Raw genomic sequence first — 22,682 nt, 5'->3', positions numbered from 1 at the left:
GCCAATGTTAGTTTCAAGAAATCCCATCTCCTTAAGTAAAAGGTAAAGGTAAAGGTAAAGGTTCCCCCGCACATGTGTGCTAGTCGTTTCCGACTCTAGGGGCCGGTGCTCATCTCCGTTTCATAGCCGAAGAGCCAGCGCTTGTCCGAGGACATCTCCGTGGTCATGTGGCCGGCATGACTAGACGCCAAAGGCGCACGGAACGCTGTTACCTTCCCACCGTAGTGGTCCCTATTTTTCTACTTGCATTTTTACGTGCTTTCGAACTGCTAGGTGGGCAGAAGCTGGGACGAGTAACAGGCGCTCACTCTGCTACGCGGCACTCGGGATTCGACCCGCCAAACTGCCGACCTTCCGATCGACAAGCTCAGCGTCCTAACCCACTGAGCCACCGCGTCCCTTAAGTAATGTGAAGCAATTTAAGTAGAGGAATCTAGCCTGACAGCCAAGCAAAGTATAAACAATTGCACAGTTTTAATTTATATGGTCAACAAATCAGGTGTGAAAAAATATGGAGGACCACCAACAATCTAATAATTACTGGATTTTTGCAATCAATCAATCTGGATTTTGATTGGTTTGTAGGTCAGAACATGCAATAAACTTCAAATTATGGCATTACAACTTTAGCAAATATGTATAACACAAGCATAATATTCTGGCCTTCAATTGCAAGACAGATTGATGAGTGATTACTTCAGTGGCCTGTTCTCTGGATTTAGGATACTGAAAAATAATCTCATAGAAGAACATGAGAAATGTAAAGAGTTCATCAGCAGAATTATTAGTCACAGAAATGCATAATACATGATCCATTTTTTTTAGTATGGAAGCTATGACAGATGGATGTAAGATTTAATCAAAAATCTTGAAGAGGGATATTTGAAGTTGTAGTAAAAATTTGAAACTAGTGATTTATTGCTATGTTTTATAAAATAATAACCTATATTAAAACTCTAGAGTTTCTGTTTCTATTTCTACTCATTATGGCTATAATGGGGAATGCAAGTGTAGCTTAATATTTCAGAATATTTCAAAATGTCAGAGTTATCTTAGCAGAAAATCTTACCCTAAAAAATTCCTTTGTTGAGCCAGAATCTAAAGTCCCATAAGCAATTTCTGATTGTTTAGATAAATCCTCAGCACTTTCAATGGGAGACACCATTCTTTCCACTGTCAGGAAGGCAGCTAAATTAGCCGTGTAGGATGATATTATGATCAGTGTAAAGAACCACCACACACCTCCAACAATGCGCCCAGACAGGGATCTAATAACGTATGAAATAGATTTATAAATTAAAATGAATATCCTGAAAGGAATACAAGTTATCAGATTTATGTATGTGCTGCACTGGGTAACTCGGAGAACATTTTATTCATGCTATTTGGGAAAGGAGAGGTATATGTTGCTATGCATGCTAATGACATAGGAAAGTAATAATATTTTACTTAGATAAGGTGTGTCACTAAATTCAGGACTTCTGTATTGAATTAATGTACTATTGGATCTTCATAGGTCCAAGAATCCTGTAAAAGAAAGCTGCTTAAATAATGTTATTTGCAATATTTTTCTTAAAAATATTATCATGACAACACAAATGAATACATTTACAGTAAAATCAGGGAAGATCAATGAAATATATTGAAATCAAAACAGAATATCTCAATAGGTTGAAACTATTATGCACAATGCAGGAATTTCTCTTGGAATGGATTCAAGGGATATTGGTTGATAAGTTAATTAAACTATAATGATATCTGCAGTTGTCATAGGGTTTTCAGTGAGTTTCTTTAAAAATACTTCAGCATTTAACATAATGGAGGTAATACATTATGCAATAATATGTATCATTATAATGAAAATGTTTATGAATTTAGAGGTTTAATGTCACTGCATATGACTTTTGCCCAATCACTGCATGCTATTCATATTTGTATGAAAAACTCAAAATCAGAATCTGACAATAAGATTTTAAAAATATTTGAATGTAATAGTAGCTTTCTATTATGGATCTTTATTTTTAGTGTATTCCATGTAAGGAAACAACCAAAATAAAATAAAATAAACTCTGAGAGCAATAGCTTATTTAATCTCTCTCTCTTTTTTCCTTCTTTTCAATTCTGTCTGATTCTCTAAGATTGCCCGGACAAGTCCAGTTTTCTTGGTTCTTCAGAAGTGGTTGCCATTACAGTACCTCCTTCCTAGGGCTGAACGAAAGCAACTAGCCAAATTTCACTCAGCTGGCTTTCTGCCTGAGGCAGAACTAGAACTCACAGTTTACCACTTCAGACTTATTCACTACACCAAACTTCCTCTCAATATCTATATGGGCTACTCAATTTCAGTTTCAATATTTGCCAAAACTTTCTTATACACAAGGGCAAAAAGTGAAGCAATACAACCTTCCTACCTTGAGAAAAGAACTTCTATCCAGTGATTAACTGTCGTCTCTATATTTCCTATATCCTTATATAGGTGGTATTAAGGACGGACTCCTTAATATCATTTATTCTGAATTTGTTAAAGTATTATCAACATGACGTCCACACTTTAAGTGAAGTTCATCATAGTCATTGATTATTTCAAGGTGATATGTAAAAAAATCCAAAAATTCAGCAACATATGCAGAAGCGTGTTTTCATCCAAAATGAATTATCTAACTCATATGCATATACATACTATATCATTCAGACTTTTTCTAAAATTGTTTACAGTATAAATTATAACTTTATATGAATTATAACTTTATATAAATTAGGAGGTTATTATAACTGTTCCCCTAAGAATTTCCCCATACTTTATGGAGGAAAAAAGCATTGTGCATGGCAAAGGAAATTTAGATGATACAGAAATGGATAAGAAGTATTGGAACTACAGCAAATCAAAAAGCTACATTTTAGTCAGTGATTCTAATAAAACTATCTGTTCATTCAGATTGCTAAAGTTCTCTCTTATAATTTATGAAAGACGTCTCATTCATTTCATATTACTGTTGTCTTGTGTTGGCATAGAGTTTCATAAAAAATATGGAAGCAATTACTCTAGGCTGAATATTTAAATGACGATGATGATGATGATTTCTCTACAAAGGGTCAAAGGAGGTCACAGATTTGCATATAATATTTCCATTAAATAACATAATTTATATAAACTGTTTTGAGTTCAGATCAGCCCGTTTCTTGTGCAAAACTTGTGCAAAATATAAAATACGCTGATTTGAGAATTTTGGGAGTGGCTTTGCGCTCAAGTGTTGTACTGTATTGTGAGTATATATTGGTTTGTTTGTTTTATGTGCAAGGTACTTCCAAAATCATCAAAAAAGCTCATTTGGAATTAAGTATAGTTGTTTTCTCCCAAAACAGGCTGATTTTGATGTTTCAAAGTGAGAAAAGTTTGAATTCAAAGTATTTCAACATAATGGAAAGAATGTATTCAATTGCCTTCTGATGACCAATGCTCTTTAAGGTCATTTATCTAAGTGACCAAGACTCTACAGAACCTCTACAGAATGCAATTATATTTTCAAGTGCAATAAAAACATTTTTACAAATTTTCATTCCTACATGTATTTTACCAAACTTCAATTTTTCCTTAATCTCAGATCATAAAATCTTGAATACCGTATATACTTGAGTATAAGCCGAATTTTTCAGCCCACTTTTTGGGCTGAAAAAATCCACTTCGGCTTATACTCCAGTGAACAAAAAAAAGAACTTACCGAGGACTTGCACGCGGCCGAGGCTTCGGTGCTTCCGGGATCGCGCGCACCTCTCCCAAGCCGCCGCCGTCCGGAGACCTGCCGAAGTTTGGGGAGGTTTGGGGAGGTGCGCGCACACCTCCCCAAACCTCCCCAAACGTCGGCAGGTCTCCGGACCTCCGCGCCCTGCCTGCCTGCTTCTTTCCGCTGCCTGGCTGCCCTACGATGTAACCCGCTTCATGATAGAGTGCGACGCCTGCAAGGACTGGTTTCATGGCAGGTAACACAAAGCGGGTGGATCCGCGCTCCGCAAGCCTCTGCCGGCGGCAGGGCGCGGATCCAGCTGGCGGCAGAGGCTTGCGGAGCGCGGATCCAGTGGGGGGGGAAAAGCCCTTTAGCAGGATTTGCCTGCATGCCGGCGGAGGGTGGATCCGCGCTCCGCAAGCCTCTGCCGCCGGCTGGATCCGCGCCCTGCCGCCGGCAGAGGCTTGTGGAGCGCGGATCCAGTGGGGGGGAAAAGCCCTTTAGCAGGATTTGCCTGCATGCCGGCGGAGGGTGGATCCGCGCTCTGCAAGCCTCTGCCGCCGGCTGGATCCGCGCCCTGCCGCCGGCAGAGGCTTGCGGAGCGCGGATCCAGTGGGGGGGAAAAGCCCTTTAGCAGGATTTGCCTGCATGCCGGCGGAGGGTGGATCCGTGCTCCGCAAGCCTCTGCCGCCGGCTGGATCCGCGCCCTGCCGCCGGCAGAGGCTTGCAGAGCGCGGATCCAGTGGGGGGGGGAAAGCCCTTTAGCAGGATTTGCCTGCATGCCGGCGGAGGGTGGATCCACGCTCCGCAAGCCTCTGCCGCCGGCTGGATCCGCGCCCGGCATGCAGGCAAATCCTGCTAAAGGGCTTTTCCCCCCCCCCACTGGATCCGCGCTCCGCAAGCCTCTGCCGCCGGCTGGATCCGCGCCCGGCATGCAGGCAAATCCTGCTAAAGGGCTTTTCCCCCCCCCACTGGATCCGCGCTCCGCAAGCCTCTGCCGGCGGCAGGGCGTGGATCCAGCCGGCGGCAGAGGCTTGCGGAGCGCGGATCCACCCTCCGCCGGCATGCAGGCAAATCCTGCTAAAGGGCTTTTCCCCCCCCCCCACTGGATCCGCGCTCCGCAAGCCTCTGCCGCCGGCTGGATCCGCGCTCCGCAAGCCTCTGCCGCCGGCGGAGGCTGGAACCGCCGGCGGCAGAGGCTTGCGGCAGAGGCTTGCGGAGCGCGGATCCAGCCGCCGGCGACAGAGGCTCGATCCGCCGTTCTGCAAGCCTCCGCCGCCGGTTAATACCCTGTATTCAGCTCTGGGAAGTAGGGGGAAGGGGGAGAGAGGGGGAGTTTGGGAGGAGGGGGAGGGGGAGGGGGAGCTCCACGGTGCAAAAATAAAGCCCTGCCGCTCTTCGCGTTGCTTGCCCGACTGGCTGTCACGGGACCGCACGGATCGCCTCGCTCCCACCAGCAGCTGATTCCTTCGAGTTTGGTCTCGAGCGATTTTGCATTTTCTCCAGTGCTGAAAGCCACTCGGCGGATCCCAGCCTCGGCTTATACTTGAGTCAAGAACTTTTCCCAGTTTTTGGGGGTAAAATTAGGGGTCTCGGCTTATACTCAAGTCGGCTTATACTCAAGTATATACGGTATATAATATTCACTGTATCCACTGTAAAAAACAATCCACAATATTTCAAAAAGCCCATTCATGGAAAGATCTTATAGTGGAAAGGAGGTTTATGCATTTCAATGATATTATTAACTATACTAATATATATTCCCAGAAATGTAACCCATGACAGGCATAGGTAAGGAATCAAATTAAATACACTCCACTGGAGAAGGACATCACTCAAACCACTTCAGAATTGTGCCAAGAAAGTGAAATGGATATATATCATCAAGATAATGTTAACATGATCTTGGAGGAAGATTTCTCCCATCCAAAAGATAATGAGGTAAGAGAGAGAGTACATATGAGTAGCTTTAGTTTTTATGATACATCTTGATTAAAGCCAAAAAGACATTTAAATGCTTTATGATACTAGAAGCAAATGAAAAAAAAATGCTGCAAAAATATGGAATGTCAAAACCATGAAGTCCTTGAGAGTCAAGCAGCATACAGGTTTAAAAACAAATAAATATATAAAATGAACTGAAGCAAAATTGATGTTATTGGAGCAAGAATTCAAGCGTTAACATTCTCAGAATTTTCTAAGTGAAATAGACCCAGGTGGCTTATTTTATATCAAAAGAATAGATATTCTAGTGTAAACAATAAATGGAATAGTTGCCTTTATGAACAAATGGGTATCAATACCACGGCTGAGATATAATTCTAAAACATGACACAAGTCACCGAATTAGAGAACTCCAAGTCTATATTCAAAGCACAGCTGCAGAAGATGTAGATACCAGTTCTATGACAACCTACAGCCCCTTGTTGACAATGCATGTATACAGCCCCACCACACACACATATAAAAACTCCTCCCAACTGGAATGCGTTGGGAATGATTGGAATATTTTGCTTCGGTGTATAAAAGAAAAGAAAACAGACAACCAGAGTTCCGTCAACTTCTGCCAAGTAAATCTTTCTAATATTTTAAAAGACAATTTATATGTGGACTTCATGTACTGTATAATACCAAAATCCAGTTCTCTATATACTCTGCAAACAAAGAAGGAATTCCTTACAAAATTTCAGATTAAATTAAATCAAATAAAGAAACTAATAAGATTTAAAATATATGAACAATGTCGTATTCCATATATTTAAGTGATAGAGGTTTAGATTTAATGGATTATATTTGATAAACATAGTAGCTGAAAAACTCTGAACTGAAAATGATGCCATAATTAAAGGTGAAGCAAACAAAAATATTCCAAAATGTAAAAATAAAAAGATAAAATGACTGCTATTAATATTGGAAAATAGTAGAAGACTGATAGAAAGCAAAGGGCAACAGAGAAAATTTGCCCAGGTAAATATTGAACACTAGTGTGTGCAGAATGATGTAAGAATGGCCAATAATGAAACATGTTTTGAGAAATCACAATGCAAAGCCTTGTTACTTGCCACACAACACTGCACTCAGGTACATAAGGACCAGAGCTTGCACTGTGACATCACAACATACTTTGCACCTTTTTGATGAAATCTTGCTTGCTGCATATCCATGTGACACACCTTTCCAAAGAAGAGCAAAGAAATACAAGAGGTTGCATCTAAATATGCAATGCAAAAAAATCTGAATATAATATCTGAATGAACAGGAGCCTTCTTACTGCAAAAATGGGCATGATAAAAGACACAGGCAAAGATCTGCTGGAAAAAGAAAACATAAATAATACATGGGTATAGGGAAGAATTGTATAAAATGGATTCCTAATGACTGAATGTATGAAAATTTGATCAACGAACTAGAGACAGATATTCTGAAAAGTGAAATTAAATGGGGTATAAAAAATATTGCTAGCAGCTGCAGGAATTGATTAAATATCAGCAAACAGTTCAAATTTTTACAAGATGATGCAGTTAAAGTGCTACTTAAAATTTTTAATCAGGTAAGAATAACACAGCAGTGGCCAAGGGATTGGAAAAGATAAAGTTATATTCCAGTATTAAGAAAGACCTCTCACACTGAACCCTCTCACAAGAACCCATTGTTCAACAGTGGTGGACAGAGAAGTGTCAGATGCAGAAATTGCATTCATAAGAGGCCAGGGTCTCCCAGATCATGTTGCTCAACATCTGATAATTGATGGAAAAGGCAAAAACACAACTTCTTTTGCTTTATTGATTATTATTATTGATTATATAAAGATTTTTAATTATGTAAATCATGATCTGTTTTAAGATTTGGAATGAAATCTGGGCAACCAGATGGTATCATATTGGAAAGAAGTACACAATGGTTATATACTGTATAGTCATTTTTTATTGAACTTTCATACAGAATATATTGTACAAAATGCTGAACTAGAAATTAAAATTGCTGGAAGAATTTGATGCCTGGAAGTGAGGAAGACATAAGAAATATCTTGGTAAAGATGAAAGAAGGCAATGAAAAAGCTGCCCTAAGACCCTCTCTGTCAATCTTACAAACACACACACACACACACACACACACACACACACGTGCGCGCACGTACACACACACACACACACACACACACACAAACATTCTGCATTAGAGACTTCCATAATATTTGCCTGGTCAACCTGATCTAACAGATTTGGCATGCTCCAGGCTCCTTCAATTAAACAAGCGAAGTGCACTTTCTCTGAAACAACTGCCCTCTAGAATAAAGTTGCCCAAGAGGTTTAAACAGTTCGTTTCCTACTGGTGTTCCAAATGATCTTGAAGAACTGGTATTTTGCCCAGGCTTTTTGCAATTGAATCTTTTTTTCCTTTTTCTTTGTTCCCATCTGGTTCTTTGACATCTTTGCTCTTTTTTGCTTTATGTTTGCTTTTTCCTTGTAATTTTGTTTTACATTTTATATATGTGTGTGTGTGTGTGTGTGTGTGTGTGTGTGTGTGTGTGTGTGTGTGTGTGCATCCCCCCCCCAAGATTATGTCAATAGAAAATGCCAACCACGTATAAATGGCCAGATAAGAAGTTAAATCAGTTGTAAGATACATCTCTGAAAATTGGTTCATCAGAATGGCTGAATGATAAAAAATGCCTGGTGACTCTGAACTGTAGTTCTGAAGATACTGTTGAGAAAATTTGAATATTTTGCATAGGAAATATATAATATATGGACAATAGTCAGCGGAGAAGATCCTAATGGTTGGAAAAATGGAAAACGATCAATTAAAAAGCCAGTAGAAAGCAAGGTGGCTAAATACTGTCTCTGATAACACAAAGATAATCTTAAAAGAACTTGAAGAAGCATTTACTGACAATCCAGAGGAAGTGATGTCTAGCAGAGTAGTATAGTATAGATAGCAACTAAATAACTAAACCACACTTTGGAAATACTTCCTAGTTAGCATTACAGTGGCTGGACACCATCATAGCTGACACCAGCCAGAGCACAGAGAAATTCAAAAAAGCAGTACAAGATCAGAAGAATTGGCCCACAGAATTGCCAAAAGTTGGACACGACTGAATGGATAACTTCATCATCATCATCATCCACAATATTTTTCCCCAAATTTCTTTAGATTATTCAGACAATTCCTTTGTGTTTTATGTTCCTTGATATAACTCAGTGCTAAGGTTGTAGGTTCCTATAACCTGAAAGAAGTAGAATATGCAAAAGAGAAATTCTCTTCATGGTATCTGATCTTTTTTCTGAAAGGCAAACATAATAGGTCAGTTATAATAGTGAAACCCTAACAAAAGCTCATCCTAGCAATTCTTAGGGACAGACTTAATTTCAGTTCTGAAATAATGTCCGTACTCAATATGCTGCAGCCCCATCAGAATGTGATGTGTGCCCCATTAGAATTGTTGAGTTTCAGCCAAAGCATGAAGGAAATGGAAAAGTTGGTAAAACTGTGGAAAGAAATAAAACAAATATGAGCATAGTATGGTTCATAAAATAAACATCTATCTGAATTTATGTTTGGAAATCAATAGGAAATTTCCTGCAAAACAACTACTCTTGTCATGTGTGCTGTAATTGGTTCCAAAGATCATTAAGTTACAAAAAAGATTTTTCTTGTTTAAACCCTAGTGGTTTTGCTGAAAGGAGAAAGGGAATTCATGTGCTAGATGGCACAAGAGGTATTTTTGTGACAACAACCATTCTCATTTATCATGAACAACATGCTATCCTTTTTCCCATTACAGCATCTGTGAAATCAGTGCACTTTTGACTGTAAATGGGAATATGCAGCAAAAACACGGTACCCCTCCAAGAAGGCAGAAAATGAGAGAAACCTTATGCATTTTGCAGCCTCTGCATGGTGCATATAAGTCCACCAGATGAAGAACAATGTATGTTAGGAACAAATCGATTGAACTGTCTTCTGCCTGCATCACGAACTGATCGTTTTAGTAAATGCTGCAGATGATTTTGGAAAACTTGTCAGCAGCCAGTATTTATTTAAAGTGAATCTATAGGCACCATAAATATCCTTAACGAGACCAAAATGCACAAAGCTGAGACAGGCGTGTAACCAACCTTGGCGAAATATCGCATCCTTGCTGCATAAAGGCACCCAAGGAAAACCAGAGACTATTAAATATCCCAAATTCATTAGTTGATTCGTTACTTTGCGTTTCTCTTCCATCTTCAAACTCCTCAGTGTGCCACTCGTAAGGGCTAAATCTGCTGACCAGGAATAAAACAACACTGACCCCAATGTAGGCAAAAACAATGCACATCCAGATCTCATATGCTAAGGGATCAAGAAAGGAAAACACTCCTGGTTTGGACTTCTGTGGCTTCTTGATCATTATAGATATCCCGAGGCTCATAAAAGGCTTTGAGAAGTCAATCACTTCTTCTCTCACCAGTGTTATAGTTAATGGAGCAATTGCAATATCAGCTTTCTGTAATGGAAGCAAAACAAATAATAAAGTATTTAACAAGAGAATGGCTTCATTGTTTTTGTACATTGCAAATGAATAATACAATGTCAAGGGAAAAGACAATAACCATTTCAATGCTAGCATCAACTAAGCCAATCTGCCTCAATATTCTTGTTACTGATACATATCCAAGTTTCATCATATAGGAGGGCAGTTTTTCATAATCATACTATGAACATTGGTGGAACACAACTTTTATCCCCTACATTTAGGAACTTTTGTAGGAAAAAATGATGAAATACATTTGTAATTACCTGTTTTCTAAAATATGTGACCTTGCTCTAATCCAAGTGAATTGCAGTTGCCATATTAACAGGTACTGAACTTATCTTCATTAATCAAATACTTGCAATGGTTAAAATTGGCTCTTACCCCATAAACAAGTTCTCCAACCATTCCATTCCAGATTTTTGTTTCTGCATCCCTGGCCCCATACTTGCCATCCCCAACAATTGTGAGTTTGTACTTGAACCCACAGTGTTTGGCAATTTCTGCAGCTAAGTCCACACAGTAGCCCTCATATCGTTCATTTCCTTCAAGTAATTCAAAATTTTTCTTCATCATGACATATGGGGATTCCTGTACAGAGAAACTTGGCTTTAGCTGGTTAATAAAGCTATCAAATTAGTTGCCTAGTTGTTATATACCTTTTGAAGCACAATAAGTAAATAAGAAAAAAAACTTTTTTCATAAATGTTCAGGATTATTTATTTATCAATTACCACAGTAACATTTTTTACAGTTGTATAATGCCTTACAGGTAGAGGGATTTATTTTTTAAAAAACAAATTCATAATTTTTATTAGCATTAGTGGAATCACTGTAACAAGAACATTTTAAACACATTTTATTTTTTAAGCTTTCAAAATAATATATCAGAATATTCATGTATATTTAATAATGTTTTATATTTTTCATGTCCCACCAAACCAAAATTGATTATATAGATTTATAATAAACATAGAACTGTCAAAAGAATCTTACCACCACCAAAACAGTTGATAAAATGTTGATGCCTTTAGTATATAATCCAGAACAGTTATGCCTTGAATGAACAACTTCATACAATTGTTAGCTTACTAGGAAAACAATAAGGCATTCTTAAATTTCTATAATATTGTAACTTTATATTGATAAAGTCTTAGTTTAGTGGAAAATTGTAAATGGCTGTGGTTAAAAAAAATAAAAAACCCTTCCTTGAAACTGGTTTCATTCTCATTTTCTGTCTTTGATTTAAATATTTTAAAAGTACATCTACCACAATAATTGCCATTTATGGAAAATAAAAATAGTGATACATTTCAAAATGCTGATAAATCTGAAAAAACACTTGAAGAGATTTTGAAGTTATAAACAGTATTTCTTAATTTTTACACATTCATGGGGAAAAAACCAGATAGTGATTATCTATACCAACATAGACTGAGAATGAATAATAAGATGACAACTTAGAGAATCCATGTCACAAAAAATATGCTTAATTACCAAAATAGTGGTGACAATAATAGTCTTATTTTCTAATCCTGAGGTATCATTGCCAGAGAGACCATCCAAGGGATTCACAACCATTCTGTCCACCTCACTCCAATATCCAATCTGAAAATAGTGGTAAATTGTATTCAAATGAATAAATATTTTTTGTATTTTTTGACAAATTACAATCCCATATCATATTCAAGCCTATTGGATATACTCAAGAAGTGGTGATTTCTATATATTTGCTGCAAAATATTTTGTGTGGTGTTTGAAATAGCAATATAGAGAGTCATCAAAGAATTATGAGAACAATGATAATTTTTGTAGGATTCAATTTACCACTGAAGGGAGAAAAATGCATTTTACTATTCCCAAATTAAAATTTCCATGGCGCTTGAATTTCAGTTAAAGTGTTAATTTATGCACAAAGGTTCATGGATCATTAATTATACATTGTACTCATTATTTAATATAACCAAGCAAAAGTTAAAGAATTCTGTAGCAAAACACCTTAGTTTCAAAGTAAAATATATATGATTAGAAATCATAGTAATTATAGTATGATTTATATTTTTTATTTCAAACATGCAGCATTTTAAAAAGAATCCTAAGGAATTTATAAACATAACATTAATGAAATTTCTTGTATCATACACTACATTTTAATATATTTACTTTTCCTGTACTATTTAGAAAGAATGTAGAAATAACTTTCTATTTATCATAAATTTACCTTCCGAGGACCAGTACTTTTCAGCTCCATGACATTTATCGTAAAATTAATTCTCTTTCCATTCTGATCAAACTTTATATTTCCAGTTAAGCCTTCTACCTGAACCTATATGAAGTAAAAAAAAAATGGAAAGCATACTAAAGTACAACAAATAAACATATGAAATTTATTTATTTATTTACTGTGCGTATAGACAAAGAATAGTTATTTTATGTATTGCTAAGAAGTTCTCCCAAAAATAATAATATAATAATCTAAGGTTTTTATATGTAAAATGAAATGCAATTGAAGACTTCCTCAGATAATTGAAAATATCTACATAAGTTCTAGAAAGACTACCTGTTTCAACGCCCTTTCTATTTCTACACCATGAGACCAAGGCACTGCCGGGTTTGCAAGACAATCACCAGCGTTTCCTCTTCTAGAAATTTCAATCCGTTGTTTACGCAGGTTTCGGAATGCTTCAGTCATTACTTTAACAGCATCGTAAGTAAGAGCTGATGTGTACTGAAAAGAAGCAGATGTATTTGAAATATATTTAGTGAAATTGAATCAATGGTATTTATTTATTAAGTAAATAAAGCAAAAAACATAAATATACTGTAGGTTAAGGAATGCTGATTTGTAATGCTAATTTGTAATGCAAAAAAATAATTAAAATAATATCAACATCTCTTGATTGCATTTTTTCCACAATACAATCTAACTTAATTGCATGTAAGAATGAGTTGCATTAAAGTGTCTGCTTGGCTTCCAACAGCTTCCATTTAAAATATGCTCTCACTACATAGAATATTAATGTTGAGATGTTCTAATATACTTTTATATAATCCACCTGACAAAAATTTAAAAAAAATAAAAATTTCTTTTGGAAAGACAGTTGTCTGTGTAGGAGAAAGCTGAACTCTGCTTAAAATAAAGTATTATATTTTTGATTGAAATAGACTTTCTACAACTGTTTGTATGGTATAACAGAGACCTGGTTTAATTATTTAACATCTTTTCACAAAAATAATATATTTATTGAATAAATCCCTTAAATTAAAGCATACTGTAATATAATTATTCGTTTGAAATTTAATCATGTTTTAGTCAAAGAATGAAGAATCCACATATTTAATACCACATGAAAAAGATTGATATTATTTTTTATTTCTTGGAATATATGTCAAAAATATTACAAGAGTCCTTGTATCATCAAAGTTAAGCTATCAGGATGCATGAAACTGTGTCTATTTAAAATCACAAAACAGTTGCAATTTCTCTGAAAAACAATTGCAATGAGTGAATAGTCAATTGCTCCTCAGGGTGAACCTTTAAACAGATGTCTCTCCCCGGGGAACAAATGCAGCCCTGGACAACTAATAATATAGCCCCGCAAGATTAAAGAAGTTTTTTATTTATATGCAGTGGACAACCATGCTCTCTAGACCTAAAACTGAAATGTGGATTCAATGATACATTATGGAATATGAGGTAATGGTAATAGTATGAAGATTTGTCTCACATAATAGACCCAGCACAAAATAGTCATAGAATTTAGGAGAAACAAGTACAAATCCACTTTGGCATTTTAATAAACTTTCAGTTTCAGTGTAGAGTCTCATGAACTTTTTGGCTAATATGCCTTGATCTAAGTATTTAGTATCTTGAGCTTTTGGCAGCCTCTCTGGCTGGCAACCTCAGAAATAAGAGATCTGTTCTGTGGAGCACTTCCTGGCAACTGTGCCTGTAGAAGTGAAAGCTTCTGTGAACTGCCAAGTTAGTGCCCTACAGTTCATTACTTAAAATTTGAGAATACAATTTACAAGCAGAAAGTTCTGGGTTCTATTATGAAGAAGATACAAAACATTCTGTCTATAAAGATGGAGAGTTGTTGCCATGCTATGCAATTAGACTTATTAGGAGAAGACGGGTCAACCTATCCTCCAAACACCTGAATGCAGGACAAGAAACAATGGATGGAAACTAATCAAGGAGAGAACCAACCTATGATTAAGGAGAAATTTCTTGACAGTTGGAACAATTAATCTGTGCTGTCCTGCTCACACAGGCACACATCACATGGGTTTAAAATCTTTATTGAGGCTTTGCTAGCCCTGAATATTATTTCCCAGGAGTCACCCCATGCAGGAATCAGCACGAAACTCAATTAATCCAAGGCCAGTTCAGAAACGCATAGCAAGTCTCTAAAGTCACCTACCAGGTTTGAAGTTAAAAGACAAGTCCATGGTCTGAACACAAAGGCAAAGTCCAGATCCAGTTCATAGTCAAGGTTTCAATCTATGGCAAGAATCAGATGACCCGGCAAGAACCATGATGGCTAAGCAAGCGCGTGGCAAGAAACGGATGAGTTGTCTCCAGCATCACTTTGCTCCATTTGTTGAGCTAAAGAGCTGTTAACCAATGCAACTCATTAGGAGAGGCAAGACTGCCTCCTCACAAGTAGCCTTCCTGATCTCTGTTGAGCTTCCATTCTCTCAGCCCTGCATGCCCTGTGATCCAGTGGAGGCAATTTCTCCTCATCACTGACTTCTCCACTTTCTGCTTTTGGATGGTCTTCAGAGCGTCCTGGCTGCTGCTGTGTTTCATGTCTTCTTCTGTTAGCCAGTCCGGTTGCTCCTCTAGCCCTTCTGAGGTTCCTGATTTCACCTCCTCCTCTTGCCCATCCCCTCTAGGTTAAGAGCCCCCCATGTTTTCCAAACACGCCTCCATGCCACCATTCAAAGTTCCTGAATCCAGCTTTTCTTCATTGTCTGGGCTGACTCCTGGGCCATCCATTACATAATCAGTGGAACAACTTACTTCCAAAAAATGTAGGTGCTCCAACACTGGAGGTTATTTTTTTAGAAAAGATTACACAATCATTTGTCTGAAATGATATAGCAGGGTGTTGGACTAAAAGACCTCCAAGGTCCATTCCAACTCTGTTATTCTGTTAAATATACTACCTACACTATTAGCTATTTTGTAGATTATCTATGAATTCTATGGAATATGCAATAATTTCTATAATATGAGCTGAGTGATTATCAGTTCTTCTTTACTGTTATTATTAAGTGTTGATATTTTATGAACATTGTTATTAGCCTGAAGCTCATCAACACTAAATCTTGTTTTTCCACTAAAATAAAATGGCCATTACCCATCCCAGACTCAAAAACACCAATTACGTAAGTCTTGAAGGAGTGGGGACATGTACTTCAGTGAAAAATATGCTGCAAAGGCTGGTTCCCAATGACTTTTCCAATGAATCAAATACCCAAGCTATTCTTTATGCCAGAAATGCAGAATACACTCAAACGACTCTTCACTATCCAATAAGATAACAAAAATTGCATTGGTATGTGGGAATGACCTTGGGATACATGGGAAGAGACACAACCAAAGGAACAGTCAGATAAAAGGCAACTTAGCAGTCCTTCCCACAGCAGGAATGTGGGAAGGACAAGAGGCTCAGAAAAGACCCTCTTTAGTTTCTTGGCCTGTCAAGGAGATGAAGGAAGATAAATTCAGACTTGCAATGTAGGTTTACCATAATGTAGGTCTATCTATCTATCTATCTATCTATCTATCTATCTATCTATCTATCTATCTATCTATCTATCTATCTATCTATCTATCTCTATTGTGTATGCTACTCCTCCCACCAAATGTGACTCTAGGTGACTTACAGACCTTCAAGTAAAGTGCACCTATAAAACATTAAAATAATAAATAAAGATCTTAAATTTAAAAATCCAATTTAAATAAAACTACCTTGAAATAAAGCAAGGTAGAGAAGGAAGGAGTAAAGTGTGCATAGGGAGGAGGTGGGGTGTTATCTACTCTATTAGCCACCTCCAAAGTATCAGGCCCACATTGGGGCCCCAGGCTAATAGATGCAGTCATTCTTCATGGCCTTTTGGAAGGCCAAAAGGGTTGGTGTGGATCTCACATCAGGGGGCATGATGTTCCAGAGGGAGGAGTCATGGCAAGAAAAACTCTTCTTCTGGACCTGCCAGATGAAATTTCTTAGCTGACCGGCTCCACAGCGTGCCCTTTCACCATCACCATCAGGGTGAGCTGGTTTCTCAGATAGCCTGGATCCATATCAAGAAGGAATTTAAAGGTGATAATCAACATCTTGAATTGGATCCAGAAGCAAACTGAAACAGCGGTGTAACAGAGGCCACCCTAGGAGCTCCAAGAACTGCCCATGAAGCTGCATTCTGCAGCAGCTGAAGCTTCCACTTACTCTTCAAGGGTAGCTCCCTGTAGAACATTTTCCAGTAGTCCAAGTAGTTCAAACAAGAGATGACCAGGGCTTCAGTGAATGAGTGAAGGGATTCCTGATCCAGGAAAGGGCACAACTGGCACACAATACAAAGTTTTTGCAAAGGCTCTTCTAGCCACAACTGCCACCTTCTGTCAACCAGGAATCACAAGTCCAAGAGAATCCCCAGACTGGACCCTGGGTCTATCTGGGGTAGTGCAACCTCCTACAGAAGTAAAGATGTTAAAGAGCTCCATGCATGCAAAGTCACTGGTCTTACCAGGATTCAGCAAAAGCCTCTTGTCCCCCATTCAGACCACCTCCAGGCACACAAAGGACAGTGAATTAGTTCATCTGCTGTGATTCCTGCATGGCCTACCTCACAAGGTGACATAAAGCCAACATACAGATGGAGCAAGGCAAGACTTTGAAAACAACTGAGAAAAGTGTAAAACTGGGTCAATCCTTGGTTTTCAGCTGCAAGTTAACTATTACTAGACTAACATGAGTCACATATGAAATGGTCCAATAAATTTGAGATCTGTTTCCTTACATAGTCACAGAGAGGGGGAATAGTAGGCTGAAACCAGATGTGATTTCCAACAGTGATGCAAGGTCTTCCTAGACATGGAAGGTAGCAGAAAAATAGTAGGATGTTGGAGCCCAATCTAAACGGTCCTGAAGAGGTTTTTGGCTTACTTGAAGCTCCTATAGATATCAGGACATTTGTTGGATTTAGAGGACTAAGAAATCCTAAGAAAAAAATTATAATGTTCACTTTGTGAGAGAAGAGTTGTACAATTGATTGGAATTCTGCCATACATATCTGGAAATGAAGTAGGGCTCCAGCACCAAACTGCTACCATTACTATTGCTATTGTGGTACAATTTTGGTTAAATGTTTGAAGCAAGAATACAAAGACACTTTTTCTGCTTTTATAGAATAGGAGAAGAAAATCAGCTGTCAAACTCCCTGGCTGAAATTGTCAGAAACTACTGAGGCACTCAGCACAGCAATATAAGAATCTTTATTGCATGCCATAGTGAAGTCACCTAAAGCAGTCAATTGCCTTCTGTCAATATGAAGATGGATACTTGAGAAGGAGACAATTCTGTTTTTTACCCAATGAAAATTAAATCTGACATTTCCCCCACTATTCTTATTAATGGACACTTTGTCTTGCAATTTTCAGGTACGATGCCAATTAGTTGTTGAATAATTAGCACTTCTGCTTTGAGAAATTCTAGTTTCTAATATAATTGCCCCCAAATGCAATACATAACAGAGCTATAGAATGTACATTCAAAGCTTTAAGGTGATTTTCTTGCAAGAAGGAATGTACATAACTGAAGCATATAAAGAGAATTTTTGGCCACTAGATTTATGAGATGGAAATTTGGATTCAGAAATACCTTCAAATTGTATATTAGCTATTTCTGGAGAATGCAATCCATTCAGAATAGGGAATGTATAATGTCTCTGGAATTAGGACTATTCACAGTGAATATCTCTTACTGTCACCCCATCTTCATCCATCTTATCTGGATTCATTTTCAATATATCACGCTGTATTCAACCCATTCAGAGAGCCACATCATAGATTTGCATGTTATCAGAATACTGAAATATAAATTTGAGAATGTTTTTGCCTGCAGATGATTTTGTATTGCTGGATTAGAATAGAAGCAATTTGCAGTGAATGTTAGATGACTTGATGCAAAGATAACTTTTTAAAAACAAAAGTAATTATGAAAAGATAATGGTACGAATGATTTCAAGCTATATAAATGGTGGAAACTAAATGAAAATTTGTATACTCTGGAAAATATTTAGTAAATATCAGAAAATTGATGGATTTTAAATCATGCAAATTCTGATAGAAATATAATATTCAGTATGCTATCTATTCTAAAGAATAAATATTTGTCAAAAGAAGCAAGAAGGGCTTCTATTCTGGGCCCAATGCTCTTCAACATCTTTATCAACAATTTGGACGAGGGGATAGATGGGGAACTCATCAAATTTACAAACTACACTAAGCTGGCAGGAATAGCCAGCACTCCAGAAGAACTCCAGAAGACAGGCTTAAGATACAGGACGAACTGGACAGACTTTAACACTAGGCACTATCTAACAAAATGAAATTCAGTGATGAAAAAAGTAAGGTTCTACATTTAGGCCAGAAAAACCAAATCTATAGGTATAGTATTTGGGGGTACCTTGCTCAATAGCAGTAACTGTGAGAGGGATCTTGGAGTCCTAGTGGACAATCACTTAAATATGAGCCAGCACTGTGCTGCAGCTGCCAAAAAAGCCAACACAGTGCTAGGCTGCATTAACAGAAGGATAGAATCAAGATCACGTGAAGTATTAGTACCACTTTACAATGCTTTGGTAAGGCCACACTTGGAATACTGCATCCAGTTTTGGTCACCATGATGTAAAAAAGATGTTGAGACTCTAGAAAGAGTACAGAGAAGAGCAACAAAGATGAGGGGACTGGAGGCTAAAACATATAAGGAACGGTTGCTGGAATTGGGTATGTCTAGTTTAATGAAAAGAAGGACGAGAGAGGACATGATAGCAGTGTTCCAATATCTCAGGGATTGCCACAAAGAAGAGGGATTCAAGCTATTTTCCAAAGCGCCTGAAGGCAGGACAAGAAGCAACAGATGGAAACTAGTCAAGGAGAGAAGCAACCTAGAACTAAGGAGAAACTTCCTGACAGTTAGAACAATTAACCAGTGGAACAACCTGCCTCTAGAAGCAGTGAATGCTCCAAGACTGGAAGTTTTTAAGAAGAGACTGGACAGCCATTTGTCTGAAATGGTATACGGTTTCCTGCCTGAGCATGGGGTTGGACTAGATGACCTCCAAGGTCCCTTCCAACTTTTTATTATTATTATTATTATTATTATTATTATTATTATTATTATTATTATTATTATTATTATTATTATTATTATTATTATTATTCCTCAGGGAAAGGGCGGTATATAAATATAATAAAATAAATAAATAATAATAATAATAATAATAATAATAATAATAATAATAATAATAATAATAATAATAATAATAATAATTTCTGCTACTTTTCAGTATAGAAGCAAGAGTTGGATACATTAAAAGAAACAAAAATAAATTGAGTATCTATTTTTGTTGCTGAAAAACTGTTAAAACCATGATTTAAGGTAACAAAATAAATGAATACTAGATAAACATAGATTCAGTATAAAAGTGAACCATTATTAGAAAAGAAACATTTTCAACTGGTTTCTTATAAAAGAATGAATGAGGACCGATTCATAGAATAAATAATTGAAAGTATAACCTGTTCAGAGTCACATACAATTGGAATGGCATATAGGTCTCAGTAAATAAATGAATAAATATTGAGAAAGTTGTAGCTATAAGGAATTGAAGAGATCCTCATATACAGAAAAATGAAGTTCAAAGAACAAAAGGCAATCTTGATGGAGGCAGCTGTAAGGATAGTTTGCAAATAGAGAAAGATAACAGCATGGTTCTGCAACAAAGTATTTACATTTTATTTTCTTTAGTTTTATCTTTCTTTTTAATTGCTTTTGTTTATTATTGATTATTTTCCATTGTCCTTATATTTTTTAGAACAAATGTTTCTTTTGCTAATAATTCTTGAACAGCAGTCACAAGCTCAATTTCCTTCAGGTGCATTCTATAATCTCTCTTGGATCTATCATATTTATTTTAGGAATTTTCTCATAAACACGAACTTGGGTTCCATTTCTTTCCAGAAAAGCTATCAAAACTGCAATTATTACAGAATAGGATGGATATGTTTAGAAACATTTTCCCCCATCTGTTTTCTTCTCTTGATAATATATTCATTGATCATATAGGGAATATGTCAAAATTCTCCAAATTTAATCATTTGTTGAAATGATTTAAGAGTGCCCATTCAGAGCTAGTCAATAACTAAATTGTGTCAGAACACACCACTGAGAGAGGCAATTTCTCCTGCTGTTACTTTGATCATTTATACATGTACTGAATAATGGCAAACTTGAGGCAAATATAAAATAATTTATGAGGTACATGTCATGTAATACTAATTACAAATTAGCAGGATTTTTCTACCTTTAGACAAAGTTAAGCATTAAGATAATAAGACCAAAAAGAAAGATGGAATGAGAAGTAAATCTTTTGAAATCTGTCTAAAGCCCACATAAATAAGATTCAAAGAAATCTCTGAAGACCATTTATTTTTCTTTCTATAACCATGATGGATCTTTATCTCAGTGACCTTTACTGTTATTTTGATATATGGTTGTCACAGAAATGAGCACATGTACAGAAGCCATCCCAAAACTGGAGTCATCAGGTTCCCAACCTGTGGGCTGCGGCCCACTATCAGGCTGTAGCCTGCTGGCCACCAGGCCATGGAACAGGCTGGCCAGTGGGCTCACGTGTGTGCACGCACTCAACCCCAATCACGCTAGCACTGTGAAAACGGGGTGCCGCACAGCAAAAACAGGGCATCGTGCGACAAAAACGGGGCATCACATGGCAAAAATGGGGCACTGCTAGTGTCGCGCATGCTTGCATTTGTATGCGTATGCATGCACGTAAAATGCTTCCCTCTCCTTTTTCCTCCGGCCCACCGAGAAAGGTTGGAGATCTCTGTTCTAAGCAATATGCTTTTGTTTAACAGTGCCTTAGAATTCATTTCTAAGTAAACAACCATCAGTAAACACTGTTCCAGATATAAAAGGAAAATCATCTACCTTAATTGTGCTAGTGTGAGCTCCAGGATATTCTTTTTCTTCCAGGGTTGACCAGCGTTGTATAAATTTTGACACCAAAGGATCATCATAGTCCACTATTTGAAATCCTGACACATTAGCTCCTCCAAATTGTATTTTTGATAAATCTCCATCAGTAAATCCCTGGGCATGGAAAATATAAATTTCAGTTGCAGAATAGTTCAATATTTTATCTGTTTTTATGGATATTTTGCATCTGTATGCAGCCTAGAATCCATAGGGCTTGGATATTTAAATTAAATAAAAAGAGAATACAAAATATAAATTTTGGTCATGCACTTTAACCAGAGCTCCTACAATCTATCAGCTGGAAAGATTTTTAGGCCCTATATTTTGATGTAGATCTTCCAAGTGATATAGACTAAATATAGGGAATTCTCATCTTATGATCATAATTGGGACTGTAAATTCCATTGTTAAGCAATGTTGCCATTAAATGAGTCACACCAGATTTTTGTGACCTTTTTTGCTGTAGTCATTAAAAAATCCAGCTTTCTCCATTGACTTTGTTTGTCAGAAGCTTGATAATGGATATTATGTAACTGGTTGCCAAGCATTGAAACCTTAATCATGTGAACCTGGGGACACACCAACAGGCATAAGTCACCATTGTAATTTTGAATAATCATAAAAAAATGGTCATAAATTGACAACCACCTGTACTCCAAAATTTCAAATCTGGAATTTAAACTCTACTTTTTCCATAGGCTTTGTTATAAATACCCGCACACATACATGGGCACACACACACACACACATACACTTGCATATTGGTGTATTGTATATGAATTAATTTTACTTCTTCATTGTAGATGAGAGTACTTTCATGTTTTTAAAAACTTTTCTCAGATAAGCAGCCTTATACACTTTACAATGTTGTTATACTTTGTGTGTTAGTTTGGACAGCCTCAAAAGTAAGTTTTTACAGAAGGAAGGCAAAGAGAGGACAAATGACAGAGCATTGCAATATTGTAATACAAATTCATGTACTTAAGTGTGATGTCACGATGCGGGCATGAAAGAACAGAATTTGCATTGTGACATCTTGATTCTACATAGAATCTTTAACACAGCATGGACACAACTAACTGCACCTCCCAATTGGCAACTGCACCTCCCAATTGGCAACAAGTAAAGAAGGCGAGGAAATGAAAA

At 37.2% G+C, this 22,682-nt stretch overlaps 1 protein-coding gene across 2 annotated transcripts in view; it reads right to left on the bottom strand.

The window, feature by feature from the left end:
• Nucleotides 1-22,682, bottom strand: part of GRIA2 (glutamate ionotropic receptor AMPA type subunit 2) — a gene marked incomplete at its 3' end in the record, with an annotated part of 119,611 nt that overhangs the window by 5,226 nt on the left and 91,703 nt on the right. For both annotated transcript variants that reach the window (XM_081332755.1, XM_081332756.1), the window contains exon 12: nt 1,070-1,268. In XM_081332755.1, the coding sequence (XP_081188881.1) occupies nt 1,070-1,268 (199 nt within the window). The remainder of the gene's footprint in view (nt 1-1,069; nt 1,269-22,682) is intronic.

Source organism: Vipera berus (genome assembly GCF_964194415.1).
Source record: "Vipera berus genome assembly, chromosome: 7".
Taxonomy (NCBI): domain Eukaryota; kingdom Metazoa; phylum Chordata; class Lepidosauria; order Squamata; family Viperidae; genus Vipera; species Vipera berus.
The sequence above is the reverse complement of the archived record's forward strand: the minus strand, read 5'-3'. Positions and strand labels throughout refer to the sequence as shown.